This window comes from Pristis pectinata, chromosome 14, assembly GCF_009764475.1.
Source record: "Pristis pectinata isolate sPriPec2 chromosome 14, sPriPec2.1.pri, whole genome shotgun sequence".
NCBI classification, from domain to species: Eukaryota; Metazoa; Chordata; class Chondrichthyes; order Rhinopristiformes; family Pristidae; genus Pristis; species Pristis pectinata.
Genome location: NC_067418.1, coordinates 2,385,579 through 2,409,961, shown reverse-complemented (window position 1 = coordinate 2,409,961; position 24,383 = coordinate 2,385,579). Strand labels below are relative to the sequence as shown.

The following is a 24,383-nucleotide window of genomic DNA, read 5'->3' as shown; positions in this document are numbered from 1 at the left end:
GCAGGTGGCGGTGCCCCCCCTGCCCTTGCCCTTCTTGGTGGCAGAGGTTGCGGATTTGCGAGGCACTGTCGGAGAAGCCGCAGCAGTTGCCTGCACCACTGGGTGCTGCTGGAGGTGGATAACCTGACTCACTGGGAAGTCAGAAAGCCTTCAACAAGGAGACGCCACATTGCAGCTGTACAAAACGTTGGACTGACAGCACCTGGAGTATTGTGTACAGTTCTGGTCACCACACTACAGGAAGGATGTGGCAGCAATAGAGAGAGTGCAGAAGAGATTCACCAGGGTGTTGCCTGGAATGGAGAGCTGTAGTTGTAATGAGAGATTGGATAGCCTGGGTTTATTATCATTGGGATGTAGGATACTGACAGTGAGCTTACTGAGGTTTGTAAAGTTATGAGGGGCATATAGGATAGAAGCCTCTACTTCCTTGGGAGGCTAAAGAAATTTGGCATGTTCCCTTTGACCCTCACCAATTTTTATCAATGCACCACAGAAAGCATCCTATCTGGATGTATCACGGCTTGGTACGGCAACTGCTCTGCCCAGGACCACAAGAAACTGCAGAGAGTTGTGGACACAGCTCGGCGCATCACGGAAACCAGCCTCCCCTCCACAGACTCTGTCTACACTTCTCGCTGCCTCGGTAAAGCAGCCAATATAATCACAGACCCCACCCACCCTGGACATTCTCTCTTCTCCCCCCTCCTATTGGGCAGAAGATACAAAAGCCTGAAAGCACGTACCACCAAGCTCAAGGACAGCTTCTATCCCACTGTTATAAGACTATTGAACGGTCCCCTAGTACGATAAAATGGTCTCTTGACCTCACAATCTACCTCGTTATGACCTTGCACCTTTTGTCTGCCTGCACTGCACTTTCTCTGTAACTGTTACACTTTATTCTGCATTCTGTTATTGTTTTACCCTGTACTACCTCAATGCACTGTGTAAGAATTGATCTGTACGAATGGTACGCAAGACAAGTTTTTCACTGTCGGTACAAGTGACAATAGTAAATCAATTCCAGTTCTAGAAATAGAGGGCACAGGTTTAAGGTGAGGGGGGATAAATTTAAAGGGGATCTGAGGAGCTGGTTTTTCATACAGAAGATAGTGGTTATCTGGAAGGAGCTGTCCGGGATGGTTGTGGAGGCAGATACAAAGTTTTAAAGGTGTTTGGACGGATACTTGAATAGGAAGGAACAGAGGGGTACAGACCTAATGCAGGCAAATGGGATTAGTGTAGATCTGCATCACAGTCAGCATGGCGAGGTGTGCCCGAAGAGCCCCATCGTGCCACACGATTCAACATTTAGAACCATAGAACCATACAGCACAAAACAGGCCAGAGACATGCAAGAGACTATTAAATGACATTAGAGCTCATGGGATTAGTATTTAAATATTTGAACAGACTGAGTTTGGTTCATGGGTAACTAACAGATTAGAGGAACAAATGGGTCATTTTTGGGTTGAGAGGGCATTGCCACTGGGATCCCACTGGGACCCAGCTGTCACTGATCTGCATCCAGGCTTTCGATGAGGGAATCAAGTGATATATCCAGGTCTGCTGAGGATACTGACCAAGGTCATTCCTGGGAGTTAACATATCCGATGACCTGTCCCGGGCCCAGCACATAGACACAATCACAAGGAAGGTGTGCCAACATCTCTACTTTCTTTGGAGGTTAGGGAGGTTCAGCTTGTCACTGAACACTAACAAACTTCTACAGATGTACTGTTGAAAGTATCCTGACTGGGTGGATCACGGTCTGGGACGGCAATTCGAATGCGCAGGGACATAAGAAGCTGCAGAGAGTAGTGGACTCTGCCCAATACATCACGGGCACATCCCTCCCCACCATCGGGAGTAGCTACAGGAGGCGCTGCCTCGAGAAGGCAATGTCCATCATCAAAGATCCCCACCATCTGGGCCGTGCCATCTTCTCGCAGCTCCCATCGGGCAGGAGGTACAGAAGCCTGAAGTCCCACACCACCAGGTTCAGGTACAGCTACTTCCCTTCAACCATTCGGTTCTTGAACCAACCAGCACAACCCTAATCACTACCTCGGTATAGCAAGACTGGGGCCACTTTGACCACTTTGCACTACAATGGACTTTGTGCTTCTTTTGTTCAAATTGTGTTCTTTCCTGTAAAAATTGTGTTTAATTTATGTTTTTCTTGTGAATGCTGCTGATATGACACTCTGTGCCTGTGATGCTGCTGCAAGTAAGTTTTTCATTGCACCTGTGCACACATGGACTTGTGCATCTGACAATAAACTCGACTTTGACTTTGAGTGGTTGTGTGAGTTGTGAGGAGGATGCAGAGAGGATTCAGGGGACATGGAATGCATCTGTTGAATTGCTCTGCCATTTCTATGTTTCCCATTACAAATTCTCCCATTTCTGACCATTTTACCTGCATTAGTCTTTATTAATTCTTTTATTTGTTCATACTTCTAGAAGTTTTTAATGCCTGCTTTTGTATTCCTTGCAAGTTTACTTTCATACTTTATTTTTGATTTCTTAATCAATCTTTGGGTTCTATTTTTGTTAGTCACTGAGTTATACAGTGTGGAAACAGGCCCTTCGGCCCAACTCGTCTGTGCTGATCAAGTTGCCTACCTGAGCTCATCCCACTTGCCTGCATTTGGCCCATATCCCTCTAAACCTTTCCTTTGCATGTACCTGTCCAATGTCTCTTAAACATTATAATCGTACCCACCTCTACCAGCTCGTTCCATATACTCACCATCCTCTGGTGTAAAAAAGCTTACCCCTCACCTTAAACCTATGCCCTCTAGTTTAAGTCTCCCCATCCATGGGGAGAAAGACTATGACTTTATCTATGCCCCTCATGATTTTATCGCCCCCTATAAGGTCACCCCTCAGTCTCCGACACTCCAGGGAAAACTATCCCAACCTGTTCAGTACCTCCTTGTAACTCAAGCCCTCCAGTCCTGGTAACATCCCAGTCAATCTTTTCTGGACTTGTTCCAGCTTAATGACATCCTTCCTGGAGCTGGGAAGTGTTCTGAAGTTCTCCCAATCCTCAGGCTTGCTACTTTTCCACCCTCTTTTGGACTTTGTACCATCCTTAACATCTTCTATTAGCCATAGTTGGGTTTCATTTCCTTTTCTGTTTTTGTTCCGGGTGGGAATGTGTGACTGTGGCAGTTGGCATGTAACTGTGGCATGTGTAACTGTGCAACATTCATTCCTTAAATACCAGCCATTGTCCATTCATTTCCACGCATTCCAATGAAGCTCCCTAATCTGTCACACGCAGCTCACTCAAAGATCCCCACCACCTTCTCGCAGCTCCCATCGGGCAGAAGGTACAAAAGCCTGAAGTCCCACACCACCAGGTTCAGGAACAGCGACTTCCCTTCAACCATTCGGTTCTTGAACCAACCGGCACAACCCTAATCTCCTCAGTATAACAAAACTATGACCAGTTTTGCACTACAATGCACTTTTCTTTTGTTCTAATTGGGTTCTTTCTTGTATAACTTATGTTTTTCATATGAATTTTGCGTCTCTGATGCTCTGTGCCTGTGATGCTGCTGCAGGTAAGTTTTTCATTGCACCTGTGCACACATGGACTTGTGCATCTGACAATAAACTCCACTTTGACTTTTTTTAATCCCTTTGTATTCTTCTTTGTTTAGACTGAGGGGACGTCCATCCAATGCCTGCCATCGTCACTGGTCTGCCGGGGGAACACCGTTCTCGCTCCTGATCACTGCTCTACTCCCTGAAGCAGCAACATCCTAAACTCGTCATCCACGCAGCCCCATCGAGTAGAGACGCGTAACCAGCAGGTCATTCCCTACTGACGCCGTCAGCACTCAACTAACGGCGGCTGCCAGTACAGCTGTGTAATATAAAGCTTCCCAGACGGCACACACAGTCCTCACGTCGACTAACAGCTTCGATGCACTCGATAGGTTCTGATTTACGATCCTGCCCTGATTTACTCCACATTCCCACCCAGACCGACCCTACTCTCCCCTCAATTTTAATATCCCACCCACTAATCCTCCTGCTCCCATCCAGTCTAATCCCACTCTCCCTGCACCCTCTAATATCCCAACCATTATAATCTTTATATCATCTGTCCCATCCTCAACCACCTCTGCAGTCTAATTCCACTCTTGCCACAGCCTTTAAAAACCCACCTGCTGATCCCTCATTCCCTGCACCCACTGACATCCCAACCAGCTGAATTCAGGTGTTTAAGGAGATTTGGCATGTCATCGAAGACACCGACAAACTTCCACAGATCTACAGGGGAAAGCATTCTGACTGGTTGTATCGCAGCCTGGTGTGGGAGTTCCACAGCACAGGAACACAAGAGGCTACAGAGAGTGTTGGGACTCAGCCAGCTCCATCACGGGCACAGCTCTCCCCACCATCGAGGACGTCTACAAGAGGCGACATCTCAGGAAGGCGCCATCCATCATCAGAGACCCCCACCATCTGGGCCGTGCCCTCTTCTTGATGCTGCCATCAGGCAGGAGGTACAGGAGCCTGAAGACCCCACACCTCAAGGTTCAACAACAGCTTCTTCCCCACTGCCCTCAGGTTCTTGAACCCACCTGAAAATCCCCAACACCACCTCGGACTATATTCCTTTTTCTCTCTCTCAACTTGTACTAGTGTTGTTATGCTCACTTTGTCATGCCAGTTATATATAAATTTATACTAATTTAAGTTTATGTTAACATGTTTGTCGAGCTTGTAATGTACTGAGATTCTGCTGCAAAAAACCAACTTCCAAGGCATTTATATCCTGGGTACGTACACCCATGACAATAAACGTAAACTCTCTCCCTTCCCTCTTTAGTAACCCACCAGCCCGATACTGCGCACTCACTTGCTCTTTGAACTCCTTTGGTTTTATTTTACAAACATCCATTCAGTTCCCAATTCCCTTTTAAAAGGATACATAACCTCTGCTTCCACACCAGTTTGGAATAAAGAATCCTGGATTTCTATCACCTTCATGGAAACAATTCATCAATAATCTCTTAACTATCTCGGGAAGCCCAAAAAACAGTTAATAAGTTGGCAAATAAATCGAAGGTGGTTTGGACACCAAATTTATAGTAAACACCAGAACCCGGGATCTGTGGATGTAATACTGCAGGGATTTTTCACTGTTAGTTGTTCCTGAAACTGGAGTGGAGCCAATTCAGTGCTGCACATTGAACAGAACGTTACTGTTAGCATTAAAAGGTAGGAATTTCTCTTCAGGAAAACAGGCCCAAGTTGTGTTGCTCTGATTTACTTTCCCGGTTTGATTGCTTTGGGCTCTCCCTGAAGCACTTCTGCATCGCCAGCTGAACTTTCAATTCAGTTTGAAGCGGGAGCCAAGGGCAGGAGCTGATGTAACCAAGGACATATTTGGACTGAACGCTAACATAAGTCAACACTCGCTGTCTGGGTAGTTAAATCTCTGCTCAATATCCACAACTTTCAACCATAAAAGGATAAGTGAGCTCACCGAGCTCTAGAGCACAAGCTAAGAAAGAGAATGCAGCCAGCACACGCTTTCACAAACAGTTCCTCGAGCAAGCTCCATTCACCCATCGCCCCCGTGCTCCCACATCCACGCTGGGCCTTTGGCCTGATTTTACTGCCTCACCCCCTCCCCCCTCCCAGCAGAGGAACCTCCACCAACCACCCCTTCAACCCTCTGAAAATATCAAATCAAAAACTGACTTTCGGAGCAAAAAACAAACTGTGGAGGAACTCAGTGGGTCAGGCAGCATCTGTGGAGGGAAATGGACAGTCCACATTTCTGGGTGGGCAGATGGGAAATAAATAAGGGAGGAATAGACCCACCCCATCTCCCTTATTTGGCTCCAGGCTCCACCTTCTCCTCCTATCAGATCCCACCACCTGCAGCCCCGTGTCACCTCCACCTCTCACCTCCCAATCTCCACCCTCCCCTCCTCCATCTGCCCGTCACCCCTCCTCACCTGGATCCACCCATCACCTGCCGGATCTTGCCCCACCCCTTCCCCTCACCTCTCTATACTGGCTATCTCCCCTCTCTCTCTCAGTCCAGATGAAGGATCATGACCCGAAACGTAAACTATCCATTTTCCTCCATAATTACTCCTGACCCGTCGAATTCTTCCATCATATAGTTTGTGGCTCCAGATTTAAGTATCTGAAGTCTCTTGTGTCTCCAAATAAATGATTTTCTGATTGGTTTGAGTTACCAAAGGTTGATGGAGCGGAGATGCAGATCATCTACAATCTGACCAGTGGTGGGATAGGTTCAAGGGGCCAAGTGGCCTCCTCCTATTCCTAATTTCCTGGGATGAAGCAGCACCTAGCCCTGTCCCGAGCCTGAAGCAGACTCTGTCACCAGCCACTGTGTGCAGCTCTGGTCGCGCCATTACAGGAAGGATGTGGAGGCTTTGGAGAGGGTGCAGAAGAGATCCTCCTGGAATGCTGCCTGGATTAGAGGGCATGAGCTATCAGGAGAAATTGGACAAACTTGGGTTGTTTTCTCTGGGGCGGCGGAGGCTGAGGGGAGACCTGATAGAAGTTTATAAAATTATGAGAGGCATGGATAGAGTAGACAGTCAGGGTGGGAATGTCAAATACTAGAGGACATGCGTTTAAGGTGAGAGGGGGAAAGCTTAAAGGAGATGTGTGGGGTAAGTTTTTTTTTACACAGCGAGTTGTGGGTGCCTGGAACAGGCTGCCAGGGGTAGTGTTGGAAGCAGATACGATAGTGGTGTTTAAGAGTCTGTTAGACACCTGACTATGCAGGGAATGGAAGGATATCGATCATGTGCAGGCAGAAGGAATTTAGTTTAATTCAGCATCGTGTTCGGCACAGACATCGTGGGCTGAAGGGCCTGTTCCTGTTCTATAAGGTGATGGAGGTCCGAGATCATGGTGGGAGAGTTTGAACCTGGGATCGTTGGTTAGTCTGTTATGCCAGTTATCTAACCCAGGACATAACTAGTTACTTGTAATCACAAACTCACTGAGGATACCAACTTCTTATTTGGAAAGACTGCCTCCCTCTTGGCGATACAAAACCTCCAGCAAGAGCTTAACCACTCCTCAGTAGGTGGCCTTCTTGCCTCCAAGGCTGAGTTGGAGCTCTGCAAAGTTGGAGGTCCCATCTCGGGATCAGGGAGTTAGATTAAAGGACAGCACAGTGGCACAGTAATTAGTGCCACTGTCCCACAGCGCCAGAGACCCGGGTTCGATCCTGACCTCGGGTGCTGTCTGTGTGGAGTTTGCACATTCTGCCTGTGATGGTGTGGGTTTCCCCCAGGCGTTCCGGTTTCCAAAGGTGTGCTGTACATTAGTGTAGGCATTGGCAAGATAAAAAGGGGAAGCAGGTAGGAGACAACTGGTTGCCGAATAGCAGGGGAAAAGAAAAGAGGGGAATGAGACTGATGGGTTTACTCTCTGGGAACCAACATAGGCTCGATGGGCTGAACGGCCTCCTCCTCTGTCATAATAAGCATGTCAGTCGGCTCCGTCAGGTGAAGTGAAAGATCACAAGACACCAATTGGAAGAGCAGGAGACTTCCTCCTGGTGCCCTGAGTAGCGTAGCGGTTAGCACGACGCTATTACAGCGCCAGCGATCGGGTTTTGATTCCCGTCGCTGTCTGTAAGGAGCTTGTACGTTCTCCCGCGTCTGTGTGGGTTTCCTCCAGGTGCTCCGGTTTCCTCCCACATTCCAAAATACGTACGGGTAGGTTAATATGGGTTTAAAATGGGCGGCGCGGATTTGTTGGGCCGGAAGGGCCTGTTACCACGCTGTAAATAAAATTTAATTAAAAAAAAAATTTAACTTAAATATTTATCCCTCAATAAACATCATTTACACAGGTAGGAAAGGAAAGGTATTCGAGGGATATGGGCCAAACATGGGGAAATGCGACTGGCTCAAGTAGACAAGTTTGTTGGCACAGACGAGTTAGGCTGAAGGACCCATTTCTGTGCTGTACAATTCTATGACTAAAGTCAGACTATCCCAGTTTTATCACATTGCTGCCTGTGGGAGCTTGCTGTGCTCAGTTTGGCTACTGAGTTTCTTACATTGGTTGTGAAGCACTTTGGGATATCAGAGGTTGTGACAGGTGCTATAGAATTGCAAGTTTCTGCTCTCTCAGGGTGGCCCTCTACTGTGTGACAAAGACTCCTATAGTTGGCAGAAAACCTCACAAAGGCATCTCCTGGAGGTTTCACAGAGGATGGCAGCAGTGGGATGTTTACTTAACGATGGACCAGAGCCCAGGAACTAATGTTCTCTCCGAGATGCTTCATCCACTGTGGCAGCTACAACAGCTCCCAGCTCTCCGGATGGAATCCGCTGGAGATTGGCTGGAATCTGCTGGAGATTGGCTGGAATGCGCTGGAGATTGGCTGGAATGCGCTGGAGATTGGCTGGAATGCGCTGGAGATTGGCTGGAATGCGCTGGAGATTGGCTGGAATGCGCTGGAGATTGGCTGGAATGCGCTGGAGATTGGCTGGAATGCGCTGGAGATTGGCTGGAATGCGCTGGAGATTGGCTGGAATGCGCTGGAGATTGGCTGGAATGCGCTGGAGATTGGCTGGAATGCGCTGGAGATTGGCTGGAATGCGCTGGAGATTGGCTGGAATGCGCTGGAGATTGGCTGGAATGCGCTGGAGATTGGCTGGAATGCGCTGGAGATTGGCTGGAATGCGCTGGAGATTGGCTGGAATGCGCTGGAGATTGGCTGGAATGCGCTGGAGATTGGCTGGAATGCGCTGGAGATTGGCTGGAATGCGCTGGAGATTGGCTGGAATGCGCTGGAGATTGGCTGGAATGCGCTGGAGATTGGCTGGAATGCGCTGGAGATTGGCTGGAATGCGCTGGAGATTGGCTGGAATGCGCTGGAGATTGGCTGGAATGCGCTGGAGATTGGCTGGAATGCGCTGGAGATTGGCTGGAATGCGCTGGAGATTGGCTGGAATGCGCTGGAGATTGGCTGGAATCCACCAGGAACATGATGCAATTTCATATCATCCTGCTGAACGCTGTAGAAAGCAGAGGGTTGTGGTGGAGGGAGTGCATTCAGATTGGAGGGCTGTGACTAGGTTCTGGGACCTCTGCTTTTCGTGATTTTTATTAATGACTTGGATGAGGGGGTAGAAGGGTGGGTTGGCAAATTTGCAGATGACACAAAGGATGGTCGGTTGGTGGTAAGGGACATTGATAGGATGCAGAGCTGGGCTGAGAAGTGGCAGATGGAGTTCAATCCGGAGAAGTGTGAGGTGGTACACTTTGTACTTGAAAGTTAATGGCAGGATTCTGGGTAGTGAGGAGGAGCAGAGGGATCTGGGGGTCCATATCTACAGATCCCTGAAAGTTGCCTCACAGGTGGATAGGGTAGTTAAGAAAGCTTATGGGATGTTAGCTTTCATAATTCGAGGGATCGAGTTTAAGAGCCGCAAGGTAATGATGCAGCTCTACAAAACTCTGGTTCGACCACACTCAAGAGTACTGTGTCCAATTCTGGTCGCCTCATTATAGGAAGGATGTGGAAGCGTTGGAAAGGGTGCAGAGGAGATTTACCAGGATGCTGCCTGGTTTAGAGAGTGTGCATTATGAGGAGAGACTAAGGGAGCGATGGCTTTACTCTTTGGAGAGAAGGAGGACGAGAGGAGACATGATAGAGGTGTACAAAATATTAAGAGATAGAGTGGACAGCCAGCGCCTCTTTCCCAGGGCACCAATGCTCAATACAAGAGGGCATGGCTTTAAAGTAATGGGTGGGAAGTTCAAGGGAGATATCAGAGGAAGGTTTTTCACCCAGAGAGTGGTTGGTGCATGGAATGAGCTGCCTGGGGTGGTGGTGGAGGCAGGTACATTGGTCAAATTCAAGAGATTTCTGGATAAGCATATGGAGGAATTTAAAATAGAGGGATATGTGGGAGGAAGGGGTTAGATAGTCTTAGGTGAGGTTTAAAGGTCAGCACAACATTGTGGGCCGAAGGGCCTGTATTGTGCCGTACTGTGTTCCTGCACAGAAACAGACCCTTCGGTCCACCATATCTATGGTGGCCCTAGCTACACTAATCCCATTTCCCAGTACTCGGCATGCAGCCTTCTATGCAGTGGTGTTTCAGGTGCTCATCTAAATACTTGTTAAATGTTGTGAGGGTCTCTGCCTTCACCATCCCCTTAGGCAGTGTGTTCCAGACTCCAACACCCTCAGGACGAGGCATTCTTCCGCAATCCCCTTTAAACCTCTTGCCCCTTACTCTAAGAAAGCATCCTATCCAGATGCATCACGGCTTGGTACAGCAACTGCTTTGCCCGTGACCGCAAGAAGCTGCAAAGAATTGTGGACACAGCTCAGCACATCACGGAAACCAGCCTCCCCTTCATGTCTAAACTTCTCGCTGCCTCGGTAAAGCAGCCAACATAATCAAAGACCCCACCCACCCCGGACATTCTCTCTTCCCTCCCCTCCCATCGGGCAGAAGATACAAAAGCCTGAAAGCACGTACCACCAGGCTCAAGGACAGCTTCTATCCCGCTGTTATAAGACTATTGAACGGTTCCCTAGTACGATAAGATGCACTCTTGACCTCACAATCTACTGCGTTATGACCTTGCACCTTATTGTCTGCCTGAACTACACTTTCTCTGTAGCTGTTACACTTTATTCTGCATTCTGTTATCGTTTTTACCCTGTACTACCTCAAATGCACTGTGTAATGAATTGACCTGTACAATCGGTAGGCGAGACAAGTTTTTCACTGTACCTCGGTACAAGTGACAATAATAAACCAGTTCCAATGTCTTTGCCCGCTGGTTAGGGACATCTCAAGGGGAAAAATTCATCCATCCTGTTAATGCCCCTCATAATTCTGTATACCTGTGACCTCTCCAGTGTCTCCTCATGACTGAAGCACTTCATCCCAGTCTACATCCTGATGACTCTCCTCTACACCCTCTCCTTCCTATAACATGGCAACCAGAACTGCACACACTACTCCAAATGTAGCCTAACTAATGTGTACCACAACCTCCCTGTTCTCCACGCCCCTAATGAAGCCAGGTTTCCCATATACCTTCTTAGCACCTTGTGCTGCTGCCTTCAGGAATTACTGGATGCATTCCCTCTCTACCTGTCTCAATCCCAGACTTATTTCTCCTCCCAAAATATATCACCTCACATTTTTCAGGGTTGAATTGCCAATATTCCTGCCCATATTACCGACAATTCAATATTGTTTTGTAGCCAAATGTTACTCCCCTCACTATCAACACCACTGATTTTGTACCATCTGTGAACTCCCCAGTCGTACCTCCTCCACTCATATCCAAGTATTAATGTATATAAGAAACACCACGGATCCCAGCACCGATCCCTGCAGTACACAAACTTCAAAAATCGCAGAACAAAACACTCAAACATTACCCCATTCCTCCTATCACAACCCAGTTTCAGATACAAATTGCCAAATTGTCTTGGATCCCATGGGATCATTTAGACCAGTATCTATGTTGGACCTGGTCAAACTACGTCTATTGAACTGCCCTCATTGACACGCAAAAGTTACCTCTACGAAAAATTCAATTAGTCAGGATCTTCCCCCTAGCAAAACCACACTGACTCAACATCATTAATCCCTGCCTCTCAACTGCTGATTAATCCTGTCCCTTAGGTTTTTCCAATAACTTCTCTATCATGGATGTTCTTTTACCTTATTGTCTTCCTGCAATGCACTTCCCTGTAGCTGTAATACTTTACTCTTTATTCTGTTATTGTTTTACCCTGTACTATGTCAATGCACTGTGTAATGAATTGACCTGTACAATCAGTATGCAAGACAAGTTTTTCACTGCACCTTGGTACAAGTGACAATAATAAACCAACACCAACGTTAGACTCACTGGCCTGGAACTATCTGCCTTATCCCTGCTGCCCTTCTCAAATAAAGGGACGACATTTGCTGTCCTCCAGTCATCTGACACCTCACCTGTAGCCAGCAAAGGTTTCAAAATCTCAGTCAGGGCCCAAACATTCTCTTCCCTTGCCTCCCACAGCAGTCAGGACACACCTCTTCAGGCCCTAGGGACTTATCTACCTTTAAACCCAATAAGACATCCAATACTTCCTTTTCAAGAATTTTCAGGAATTCCACCATCACCCACCCCAAATTCTCCAACTCGGAAACTACAGGATCTCCCAAGGCAAGTCCCATTTCCCCATTTGCATTCACCATAGCGACTTCAAACCCACACCTCGGACTAAGCTTTATGAATTCCAGATTGAGACCCAGTGACGATGATATACTGCCAAGTCAGGATGGTGTGTGAGGTGGAGGGAAGCCTTCAGCTGATGGTGTTCCCCTGTGCCTACTGTCCTTGTTTTGCTCTTATGGAAGAGGTTGAGAGTTTGGGAGGTGCCGGAGCGGCCTTGGTGAGTAACTGGAATGCATCTTGTAGATGGTACTGTGTGCTAGTGATGAAGTGAGTTGAATATTTAGGTAAGGAGCTACCAATCAAGCAGACTGCTCGGACATGAGTGGTGCCAAACCTCGGGTGCTGGAGCTGCACTCAGGTTGGGACTTTTCCCTGGAGCAAAGAAGGCTGAGGGGTGACCTTATAGAGGTTTATAAAATCATGAGGGACGGTCACAGTCTTTTCCCCAGGGTAGGGGAGTCTAAAAGTAGAGGGCACAGGTTTACGGTGAGAGGGGAAAGATTTAAAGGGGACCTGAGGGGTAAGTTTGTCACAGACAGTGGTGGGTATATGGAACGAGCTGCCAGAGGAAGTGGTTGAGGCAGGTACAATTACAACATTTAAAAGACATTTAGACAGAAACATGAATGGGAAAGGTTTGGAGGGATATGGGCCAAACGCAGGTAAATGGGTCTCTCTCAGTAGGGCACCTTGGTCAGTATGTCTTTCCAGATGTAGACGGGTCCCATCTCACAGAATCCCCTCCAGTAATTCTCCTACCACTGATGTTGGGCTCACTAGCCTGTATTTCCCTGGCTTGTCCTTGCAGCCCTTTATTTAAGGTACATATTAGCCACCTTCCAGTCTTCTGGTACCTAACGATGATACAAAAATCTCTGCCAGGGCCCCAGCAATTTCTTCCCTTGCTTTTTGGGATACACTCGGTCAGGGCCCAAGGATTTATCCACCTTTATACACCTCAAGACTGCCAACACTTCCTCTTTTGTAATATCTGTATGTTTCAGGACTTCACCGTTCTCTTCCCCAAATTCCCTGGTGTCCATGAGTTTCCCCACAGTAAATAAAGATGAAAAGTATGTAAATACAGAAGTGAACCACCACGGACCATTGTAACCATGTTAAAAGGTGCTACGTAAATGTAATGTGGTGACAAAATCCACAGCAGAATTACAAATCTCAGAAACAAGGCTGCAAAAGTTGAAGTTTCTGCAATAAATGTCTCCAGGGTAAATTTTACCCAAAATATCGGGTTGAAAGTGTAGTAGAGGAAGAAGAGAGTAATGGACGATGAGGACTTGCACTGGGTGGGCACTAAACTCAACCCAAGGTGACAGTGACCATCCACTCTATCCATACCCTTCACGATTTTGTAAACCTCCAGAAGATCACCCCTCAGCCTCCTCCACTCCAGGGAGAACGGTCCCAGCCTATCCAGTCTCTCCTTATAACTCAAGCCCTCCAGTCCCAGTGACATCTTCATGGATCTTTCCTGCACCTTTCCAGCTTAATGACATAGAACATTACAGCACAGTAGAGGCCCTTTGGCCCACGATGTTGTGCCGACATTTTATCCTGCTCTAAGATCTACCTAACCCTTCCCTCCCACACAGCCCTCCATTTCTCTGTCATTCATGTGCCCATCAAAGAGTCTCTTAAATGTCCCTAATGTATCTGCCATGCTTCCTATAGCTGTGCATTGAGTACCCTAACCCAAGGATCAGAGCAAGTAAGTGCAAGTATTCTAAAAATTATTCTAAAAGGAGTTTATCTTTTGCCTGGTTAGACGTGATGGACTGAGTTGCCTCCTGTGTTCTACTTCCTGTAAAGTGTGCAGTTTCTCACTGAATCCAGTGAATGTGTCTTCACTCAAAAAGTGGGGCGGTGGGACTTAGGGGTGCCCCCTGGGAGCTAGCACAGAATTGACGGGCCAAACAGCCTCCTTCTTCATCAGAAGGAAATATAAATAGATGAAAATCTCTGGTTGATGAGTGATTTCTGATGGACAATGCAAATCTAGATTCTAGGTACTGTATGACTCTACTTTTTATTTTGGATCCAATTCAGGGTTTCGTTTTAAATAGCATTCAGAAAAAAAAGTTAACTTTGGTTATTATAAAACTGAACCAATTTTCGATCCTCAAAGATGCAACTAAATCAGAACAACCAGGACATGGGCAGTGCCTCACACTGCCTGACAGCTCCAGAGACCCAGGTTCATTCCTGACCTCCGGCGCTGCCTGTGTGGAGTTTAAAGTTCTCCCTGTGACCACGTGGGGTCCCCCAGGTGCTCCGGTTTCCTCCCACATCATCAAGGATGCCTGCCATTCCCTTTTCTCTGTTCCAACTTCTTGGAGAAGATACAGGAGCTTGAAAGCTCGGACGTCCGGACTCGAGAACAGCTTCTTCCCCACTGCTGTCAGCCTCCTGAACCAGTCACCTCTCTCACACCCCCTTCCCAGTGGTGCTGCCACGTTCTTGAACCCCTAGAACCATAGAACACTACAGCACAGAAAACAGGCCATTCGGCCCTTCTAGTCTGTACCGAAACATTATTCCACTGGTCCCATTGTCCTGCACCCAGTCCATAACCCTCCAGACCTTTCCCGTCCATGTATCTATCCAATTTATTCTTAAAACTTGAGAGTGAGCACGCATTTACCATGTCAGATGGCAGCCTGTTCCACACTCCCACCACTGTCTGAGTGAAGAAGTTCCCCCTAAACATTTCCCCTTTCACCCTAAAGCCATGTCCTCTCGTACTTATCTCTCCTAATCTAAGTGGAAAGAGCCTACTTGCATTAACTCGGTCTATACCCCTGATAATTTTGTAAACCTCTATCAAATCTCCCCTCATTCTTCTACGCTCCAAGGAATAAGGTCCTAACCTGTTCAATCTTTCCCTGTAACTCAACTCCTGAAGACCCGGCAACATTCTAATAAATCTCCTCCACACTCTTTCAATCTTACTGACATCCTTCCTATAGTTAGGTGACCAGAACTACACACAATACTCCAAATTTGGCCTCACCAATGTCTTATACAACCTCACCATAACATCCCAACTCCTATACTCAATACCTTGATTTATAAATGCCAGGATGCCAAAAGCCTTCTTTACAACCCTGTCTACCTGCGACGCCACTTTCAGGGAATTATGTATCTCAACTCCCAGATCCCTTTGTTCCTCCGCACTCCTCAGTGCCCGACCGTTTACTGTGTATGTCCTACCTTGATTTGTCCTTCCAAAATGCAACACCTAATTCTACCTCTTCCGTTATTGTCACCTTAGCATTTCTTTTTGCATGACCTCAGACTGCACTACAATCTCTGCACCATTCTGCTGTTTTGTGCTTGTCACTGTACTTATTAGAACATAGAACACTACAGCACAGTACAGGCCCTTTGGCCCACAATGTTGGGCCGACATTTTGTCCTGCTCTAAGATCTATCTAACCCTTCCCTCCCACATAGCCCCCATATTGTTGTATTTATTATTACCATGGACACTGTTTAGTCTGTGAGCCTCACGTGACCGAGTAATTTCATTGCACCTTGGTATATGTGATAATAAACCTATCTGAATTGGAGGTTGGTAGGTTAATTGCCCGCTGTCAACTGCCCCGAGTCTGGAGGCGAGTGGCAGAATTGGGGAGAGAGTGGGGAGAATAAAATGGGTTAGGGTAGGGTTACTGTAAATATGTGGTCAGAATGGACCCAATGGGCCAAATGGCCTGTTTACATGCTATATAACTCTATGCACTCTGAAAACTGTCTAGCCTCTGACACACCACACTGGGCAATACACTGCAATCTGAGTTACTACTTGATTTTAGAGGGATTTACACGTGGAGGCCCTTGCAACACGTTGGTCACGGTGACAAAGGCTGGCACTAGCATGTCAGAACACCGCAGATGCTGAAAATCCAAAACAAAAACAGAAAATGCTGGAAACACTCAGTGGGTCTGGGGTTTCACTTCAGTCACACCGCTTCCCAGCAGGAATTCTCCAAACTGTTTCCATCGTTAACGAAAACCACAGATGCTGCCTGACCTGCTGAGTGTTTCCAACACTTGCTGTGTTTGGCTGTATGGATTATCCCATTCCTTCTGGCAATTTTCTAAATATGCACCGGAGTTTAAGTGAACTTGTGCAATCTGTCAGGAAACGTTCTTCGCAGTGGAAGCGACGCCCACCTCTCACAACGTCTGTTCATTTTCATTCCCTGGGGCTGATTGGCTGTACATTGGAGACCATTCGCAAACTTCCTGCAATGTCAAAGTGAGATCCCTCACACTGAACAACTTTGGTAAAACACTTCATTTTCCTCATGAATTCATGCACACCTTTGGCTTAACATCTCATCCCATCCCCATCTCCAACCAGACCTTACTCTACCAGTTTACGTCACTATTGCATCCCAGAGATTTATAAGCAAAGTTGCTTTATAAGCAAAGTTGAATCTGCCTCGTTGTCATTTATTACCAGCATTTATTACCAGCACAGAGTCTTACCCCCCACCCCATCGCCTACAAGTTTCTAAATCTGTTAAAGCCAGAAAATTCAAGCCCTAATCATGAGATTTGAAGCAGTGAAAGAGTTAGAGTCATAAAGTCATTCAGCATGGGAACAGGCCCTTTGGCCCAACCAAGATTCCCATCTAAGCCAGTCCCATTTGCCCGCATTTGGCCCATATCCCTCTAAACCTCTCCTATCCATGGACCTGTCCAATTGTCTTTTAAAAGTTGTTATTGTCCCCACCTCACCCACTTCCTCTGGCAGCTCGTTCCATGTACTCACCACCCCCTATGTCAAACAAAAAGTTGCTCCTTGTTCCTATTAAATCTCTCCCCTCTCACCTTAAACCTATGTCCTCTAGTTATTGATTCCTCAACCCTGGGAAAAAGACTGAGTGCATTCACCCTATCTATGCCCTTCATTATTTTAGACGCCTCCATAAGATCACTTCTCAGTTTCCTACGCTACGGGATTAAAGTCCCACCCTGTCCAACTTCTCCCTATAACTCAGTCCCTCAGGTCCTGGCAGCATCCTCGTAAATCTTTTTTGCACTCTTTCCAGTTTAATAACATCTTTCCTATAGCAGGGTGGTCAAACTAAACAATACTCCAAGTGCAGCCTCACCAGTATCTTGTACAAGCGCACCATGACCTCCCATGTTCTTTACTCAGTGCCCTGACTGCTGAAGGCCAGCGTGCCAAAAGCCTTCTTCACCACCCTGTCTACCTGTGACACCAGTTTCAGAGAATCATGTACCTGAACACCAAGGTCCCATGATGATAAAACTCCAAGCTAATAAATCTCCTGATCAGGGCAACTTAAGCCAAAACAAACACATCCAGAACGATTTCCTGTGCAGTATTGTCATTTTGAAGTTGTGCCTAGTTATCACACACCCTGAAATGTTTTATGACTTGGATGATCATCAAAGGAACAGCAAAAGCTACCAAAAAGTATTTATTTCGTCAAATAAATTTTACTTGTCCTAGAGCAGAAGATAAATCTTTCCAATTCCAATTTGGTCTCTAACCCCAGAGTTTGAGGCAACACAAAATATAAACTCCACCACAGGGAACCCGCACACACCCAGTCCAACCTCCAGGACACCCATTGCGTCATTTACTGCACCACAGGGGATGAGCTCAGACTTGGTCATATTTAAATCAGCAGCAAAAAAATTCACCACTTTCATGACACAGGATTTTAAAAAACACTCATGACTATGTGGCTAAGCACAGCTCCAAGGCCATCTATAAATTCACCGACAAGGAGGTGTACAGGAGTGAGATAGATCGGCTGGTTGAGTGGTGTCACAACAACAACCTTGCACTCAACATTAGTAAGACCAAGGAACTGACTGTGGACTACAGGAAGGGGAAGTCGGGAGAACACACACCAGTCCTCACTGAGGGGTCAGCGGTGGAAAGGGTGAGCAGCTTCAAGTTCCTGGGCATCAACATCTCGGAGTATCTGTCCTGGGCCCAACACACTGATGCAATCATGAAGGCAGCATGCCAGCGGCTCTACTTCATTAGGAGTTTCAGGAGATTTGGTACGTCACCAAAGACTCTTGCAAATTTCTATAGATGTAAGGTGGAGAGCATCCTGACTGGTTACATCACCACCTGGTACGGAGGCTCCAATGCACAGGATCGCAAGAGGCTGCAGAGGGTTGTAGACTCAGCCAGCTCCATCACGGGCACAACCCTCCCCACCATCCAGGACATCTTCAGGAGGCGGTGCCTCAAGAAGGTGGCATCCATCACTAAGGACCTTCACCATCTGGGACGTGCCTTCTTCTTGTTACTACCATCGGGGAGGAGGTACAGGAGCCTGAAGACCCACACTCAATGACTCAGGAACAGCTTCTTCCCCTCCGCCATCAGATTTTCGAATGGTCCATGAACCCATGAACACTACCTCGTTATTTTCTTTTGCACTATTTACTATTGTAATTTATAGAAATCTTATGTCTTTGCACTGTACTGCTGCCGCAAAACAATACATTTCATCATACAAGTCAGTGACAATAAACCTGATTTTGATATTTCAGCAGATTTAGTTCAGTTGGAAAGATAGCACATTTCTCAAGCGACTTTGTTACTGTGTTATCCTAAACACTTCACAGCCAGTGAGATACATTCTGTAGGTCAATCACTGTTGCAATGTAGAAAACATGAAAGCCATTTTGGGAAGTCAGACAGGGGTAGGACATGTCCAGTAAGGTAAGGTACTAAGGAATGTTGATGAGCAGGAGGAACATGGAATCTAAGTCCAGAGTTCCCTGAAAGTGACAACACAGCATGCCATATACCTTCTTTACCACCCTACCTCCTTGTGCTGCCACTTAGGGACCTATGGACGCACCCCAAGATCTCAAGTCAGAGGTTGACAGATGTTTATATATTCAGGGAACTAACGAACATGGAATTAGTGCAGAAAGTGGACTGAGATAAAGAAATGGAGAGCTGGTTAATGCCTGCTTCAATTCCTTTCGTCACTGCTCTTTGACCCATCGCATAGCAACCTTGGGAGTGGACCAGACAAGAATGGAAGCCTCCTCCACCGGACATCCCACTGGCACAGCCCACCAGTCACTGTTGCTGCAAGCTCACTGAAGCTGAACACCAACACCAACACCAAGTATCAAGCCAGGTGCTGGAGGAACTCAGCAGGTCAGACAGCATCCGTGGAGGGAAAGAGACCGATGAAGGGTCTCGGCCCGAAATGTCGACCGCCCATTTCCCCCCACAGGTGCTGCCCGACCCACTGAGTTCCTCCAGCATGTTGTGTGTTGCTCCAGATTCCAGCATCTGCAGTCTCTCGCATCTCCCTTAAAGTATCAAGGTTTGGGGAACCAAGAGGGGTTGACAGGAGCCAGTAGGTAGCCTACAACAGCAGAACAGCCCACTGGTCCCACCAGCGTCCGTGTGGTTAGTTCACGGATCAGCCGCTCCCACTGAACAAGACATCCTCAAACTCCAGACAAGTTGGTATTTAACATAAAACCCCCAATTATTCACTGGGTTGCAACAGTGAGCAAACTTTAAGTGTCGGGAGAAATCGGTGAGTTGTTCTGAGGACTAACTGCCTCAGCAGTGGGGGGCGAGGGGTGTGTTTGAAGCCCCTTCTCCCCACACTGCAATGTACTGGGAGGTGTGATCAACCTTCCACCGATCCTGCCCACAGATAACCCCCACCACCACCCACCACCCCACTTTTTCCATCAGTGACAAACACAAGTAATTCACAAACTTTCAGCTCTAACCGCAGCACAACTTTATAACCCAGCGAGTGACACACAACCGGAAAAACATTCCAGTGTGTAGCTACACCCAGTCAGGGCACAAGCAACGAAAGCACTTTACAACTCAGCCCGCCCTGTGATGCAGACTCCAATATAGTTTAATGTGAAGTCGAAGACTTTAATAAACTTTGCAAACAGTTTTTAAAAGTTTCTTTTTTCCGAGTAAATAAGAGCAGCGTTCTCGATGGAAACAATGCACAGATTTTTATTTAATTACCTTCTTTGGCTTTCTTCCTTCTGGCCAGAGTCCCGCCGAGTTTGCCCAGGAAAGATTCGTCCTTTCTGGAGGAAGGGGATTTGGGAACGGGGGATTTGGGAGTGGACGGAGATTTCTGCGGGGAACTGGCCATGGTGTGGGGACTGGATCCGTGCGCTGCCCGGGTCGGAGGCTGAGCTCTGAACTCACACACACACACACACACACAGGTTTAGCGCAGAATCAGCGAACGGAAACGGAATTCGCCCCGAGTTCCGAATTCCAGCGTTAGAAGGGAGCCCAGCCTGTCTCCAAAGCGCCACTCCCACCCAGTCTCAGCTCCGGGCCTGATACACACCCTGCCCATTCCCGCACCCCGCCGGCCTCCACTGCCCCCGCTCCGGAGTGGGACGTGTCGAAAGTCACAGCCAGCGCTAGGCTGGGAAACTTCGCTCATACGGCAGGAGGCTCGGCTTGCGTATCCTGCTTAACTCAACGCTGAGCTGCTCAGGAGATTCATGGAGGTGTACAGCATGGAAACAGGCCCTTCGGCCCAAGTTGCCCATCGAAGCCTGTCCCATATCCCTGCGTTTGGCCCATATTCCTCTGAACCTTTGCTATCCATGTAAATTCAGATTCAGATGAGTTTGTCACATACACCAGGGTGCAACGAAATTCCTTGCTCATGTGTAGCTAACAGAGTATTGGTATTGGTTTATTATTGTTTCTTGTACCAAGGTACCGGGAAAAACTTGTCTCACAAACCGATAGTACAGGTCAATTCATTACACAGTGCATTGAGTTAGTACAGGGTAAAACGATAACAGAATACAGAGTAAAGTGTCACAGCTACAGGGAAGTGCAGTGCAGGTAGTCAATAAGGTGCAAGGTCATAACGAGGTAAATTGTGAGGTCAAGTGTCCATCTCATCGTATAAGGGAACCGTTCAATAGTCTTATCACAGTGGGATAGAAGCTGGCCTTGAGCCTGGTGGTACGTGCCCTCAGGCTCCTGTATCTTCTGCCTGATTGGAGGGGAGAGAAGAGAGAATGACCTGGGTGGAGTGGTCTTTAATCATGCTGGCTGCTTCACCAAGGCAGTGGGATGTATAGACAGAGTCCAAGGAGGGGAGGCTGGTTTCCGTGATGCGCTGGGCTGTGTCCACAACTGCCTGCAGTTTCTTGCGGTCCTGGGCAGAGCAGTTGCCGTACCAAGCTGTGATACATCCGGATAGGATGCTTTCTATGGTGCATCGATAAAATTTGGTGAGTGTCAAAGGGGACATGCCAAATTTCTTTAGCCTCCTGAGGAAGTAGAGGCGCTGGTGAGCTTTCTTGGCCGTGGCGTCTACATGGTTGGACCAGGACAGGCTGTTGGTGATGTTCACTCCCAGGAACTTGAAGCTCTCCACCCTCTCGACCTCAGCACCATTGATGTAGACAGGTGCATGTACACCGCCCCCTTTCCTGAAGTCAATGACCAGCTCTTTTGTTTTGCTGACATTGAGGGAAAGGTTGTTGTCATGACACCATTCCACTAAGCTCTCTGTCTCCTTCCTGTACTCCAACTCATCATTATTTGAGATACGGCCGACAACGGTGGTATCACCTGCAAACTTGTAGGTGGAGTAAGTACAATGAGGAGCACAACACAGCAGAAGGCTGCAGAGATTGTACGCAAACTGAGGCAGTGCAGAAAGAAATGCTGAAGTGATGATAGTGGAATAACTGAGAGAGGGAGAGTTAAGAGTCTGAGACTGTGGCAGCACCACCGGGAAGGGGATGTGAGAGAGGTGACTGGTTCAGGAGTCTGACAGCAGTGGGGAAGAAGCCGTTCCTGAGTCTGCATGTCTGGCCTTTCAAGCTCCTGTATCTTACCTGCCTCCACCACTTCCTCTGGTAGCTCACCCCATACACCCACCGCCCTCCTTTTCAAAAACTTGCCTCTCGGGTCCCCTTTAAATCTTTCCCTTAAACTTGTGCCTTCTAGTTTAAGACTCCCCTACCCTGGGAAAAAGACTTGTGACCATCTACCCTGCACTTTGGGAGATCCAACATAAAGGGAGAGTTCACAGTTAATGGCAGGATCCTTAACAGCATTGATGAAGGGAGAGATCTTGGGGTTCAGGTACACGGTTCCATAAAAGTGGCTCCACAGGTCAATAGGGTGGTAAAGAAAGTGTATGACATGCTTGCCTTTATTAGTCGAGGCACTGAGTACAAAGATCAGGAAGTTACTGTTGCAGCTTTACAAAACTCTAGTTAGGCTGCATCTGGAGTATTGCATTCAGTTCTGGTCGCCCCATTACAGGATGGATGGGGAGGCTTTGGAGAGGGTGCAGAAGAGGTTCACCAGGATGCTGCCTGGATTAGAGGACATGAGCTATAAGGAGAGGCTGGACAAACTTGAGTTGTTTTCTCTGGAGTGGCGGAGGCTGAGGGAAGATTTGATAGAAGTTTATAAAATTATGCGAGGCAGAGATAGAATAGACTAGAGAAACAAAGGACTGCAGATGCTGGAATCTAGATGAAAAACACAATGATGCTGGAGGAACTCAGCAGGCCAGGCAGCATCCGTGGAGAAAAGCAGGCGGTCAACATTTCAGGTCAGGACCCTTCTTCAGGACTGAAGATAGGAAAAGGGGAAGCCCGATATATAGGAGGGAAAAGCAGAGCAGTGATAAGTGGACAAAAGAGGGGAGGCGGGGTGGGCACAGGGTGGTGATAGGTAGATGCAGGTAAGAGATAGTGATAGGCGGGTACAGGGGAGGAGGGGAGAGTAGATCCACCGGGGATGGGTCAAGGGTAAGGAGAGAGAGGGGAAAATGCTAGGAAAGGGATCCACCGGGAGATGGGTATGTTATTCCCAGGAATGAAATGTCTAACAGCAGAGGGCACGTATTTAAGGTGAAAGGGTGAAAGTAGATGTATGGTTCAAGTTTTTTACACAGAGAGTGGTGGGTGCCTGGGTGGTGGTGGGGGAAGATGGTATAGGACTGTTTAAGAGACTCGGAGATAGGCACATGAATATGCTGAGAGGAAGTGATATGGTTAATTTGTAGAGAAGAGGGATTAGATTAATTAGGAGTCATTGGTTTAATTAGTTTGGCGCAACATTGTAGGTCGAAGGGCCGTCCTGTGCTGTACTGTTCAATGTACCCCATCTATGCCCCTCGTGATTTTATAAACCTCTATAAGGTCACCTCAGCATCCTTCGCTCCAGGGAAACCAATCCCAGCCTGTCCAGTCTCTCCGCTCAGCTCAAACCCTCCAGTTCTGGTAATATCCTTGTGAATCCTTTCAGCAGCCACTTTAGCTTAATCACATGTTGCCTGGGATGGAACAAGACTGGATAGGCTGAGTTTGTAGGTGAAGCAGATGAGGCAGAGGGGAGAGCTGACAGAGGCGTACCAAATTACGAGGAAGATGGTGAGAAACGTTTCCCATAGCAGAGGTGTGTCAAACCAAAGGGAATGGTTTCGGAAAGTCAAAGGAAAGGTGCAAAAGTTGGAACTCTGAAATAAAATAGAAAATGCTTGATTGGTGGCACAAGATGAGGGGATCTGAGGAGGATTATATTCAGTCAGAGGGGGTTGGAGTCTGGATCGCGCTGCCTGAGGGGGTGCTAGAGGCAGAGACTCTCACAACATTCAAGAAGTGTCTGGACTTGAGTCTCCCCAAGTACTGTTTAAATGTGGGGAGGGCTTTCTACCTCCACCTTCTTCAGGCGGCGAGTTCCAGACCCTCAGCACCCTCCGATCCTTCTCCCAATGACTTTAGATCTCTGCTCCCTGGACCTTGACCCCTCTGCCGAGGGAAATAGGTCCTTCCCATCCACTGAAGTGGGTCCCACTCCTTGGCCTCCTCTACTCCAAAGAAAACAACCCCAGAACCTCACTGCTCTTCTGAATCATACCGGGAGATCGGTTTAAGCCCATCTGCGAGGGCAGGTGGATCATGTTTTTGATATTGCAAAGACAACGGGGTTGACAGCGCAGAGCATGGAAACTACAATGTGTGCTTCAGTATCTGAGGACAATTATCATTACAGCTGGACAATCTGTATCGATTAGTCTCTTTCTTTTGATGCCATTTCCTATCACCATCTTTGTTCCATTTGCATGAGTTGT

General features: G+C 47.5%; 1 protein-coding gene across 1 annotated transcript in view; it reads right to left on the bottom strand.

Annotated features, from left to right (window-relative positions):
- Window positions 1-20,672, bottom strand: part of LOC127577673 (alpha-parvin) — an 83,240-nt gene extending 62,568 nt beyond the window's left edge. The window contains exon 1 of the mRNA XM_052029076.1: window positions 20,276-20,672. Coding sequence (XP_051885036.1) covers window positions 20,276-20,408 — 133 coding nt within the window. The 5' untranslated portion in view covers window positions 20,409-20,672. The remainder of the gene's footprint in view (window positions 1-20,275) is intronic.
- Window positions 20,673-24,383: the final 3,711 nt, after the last annotated feature.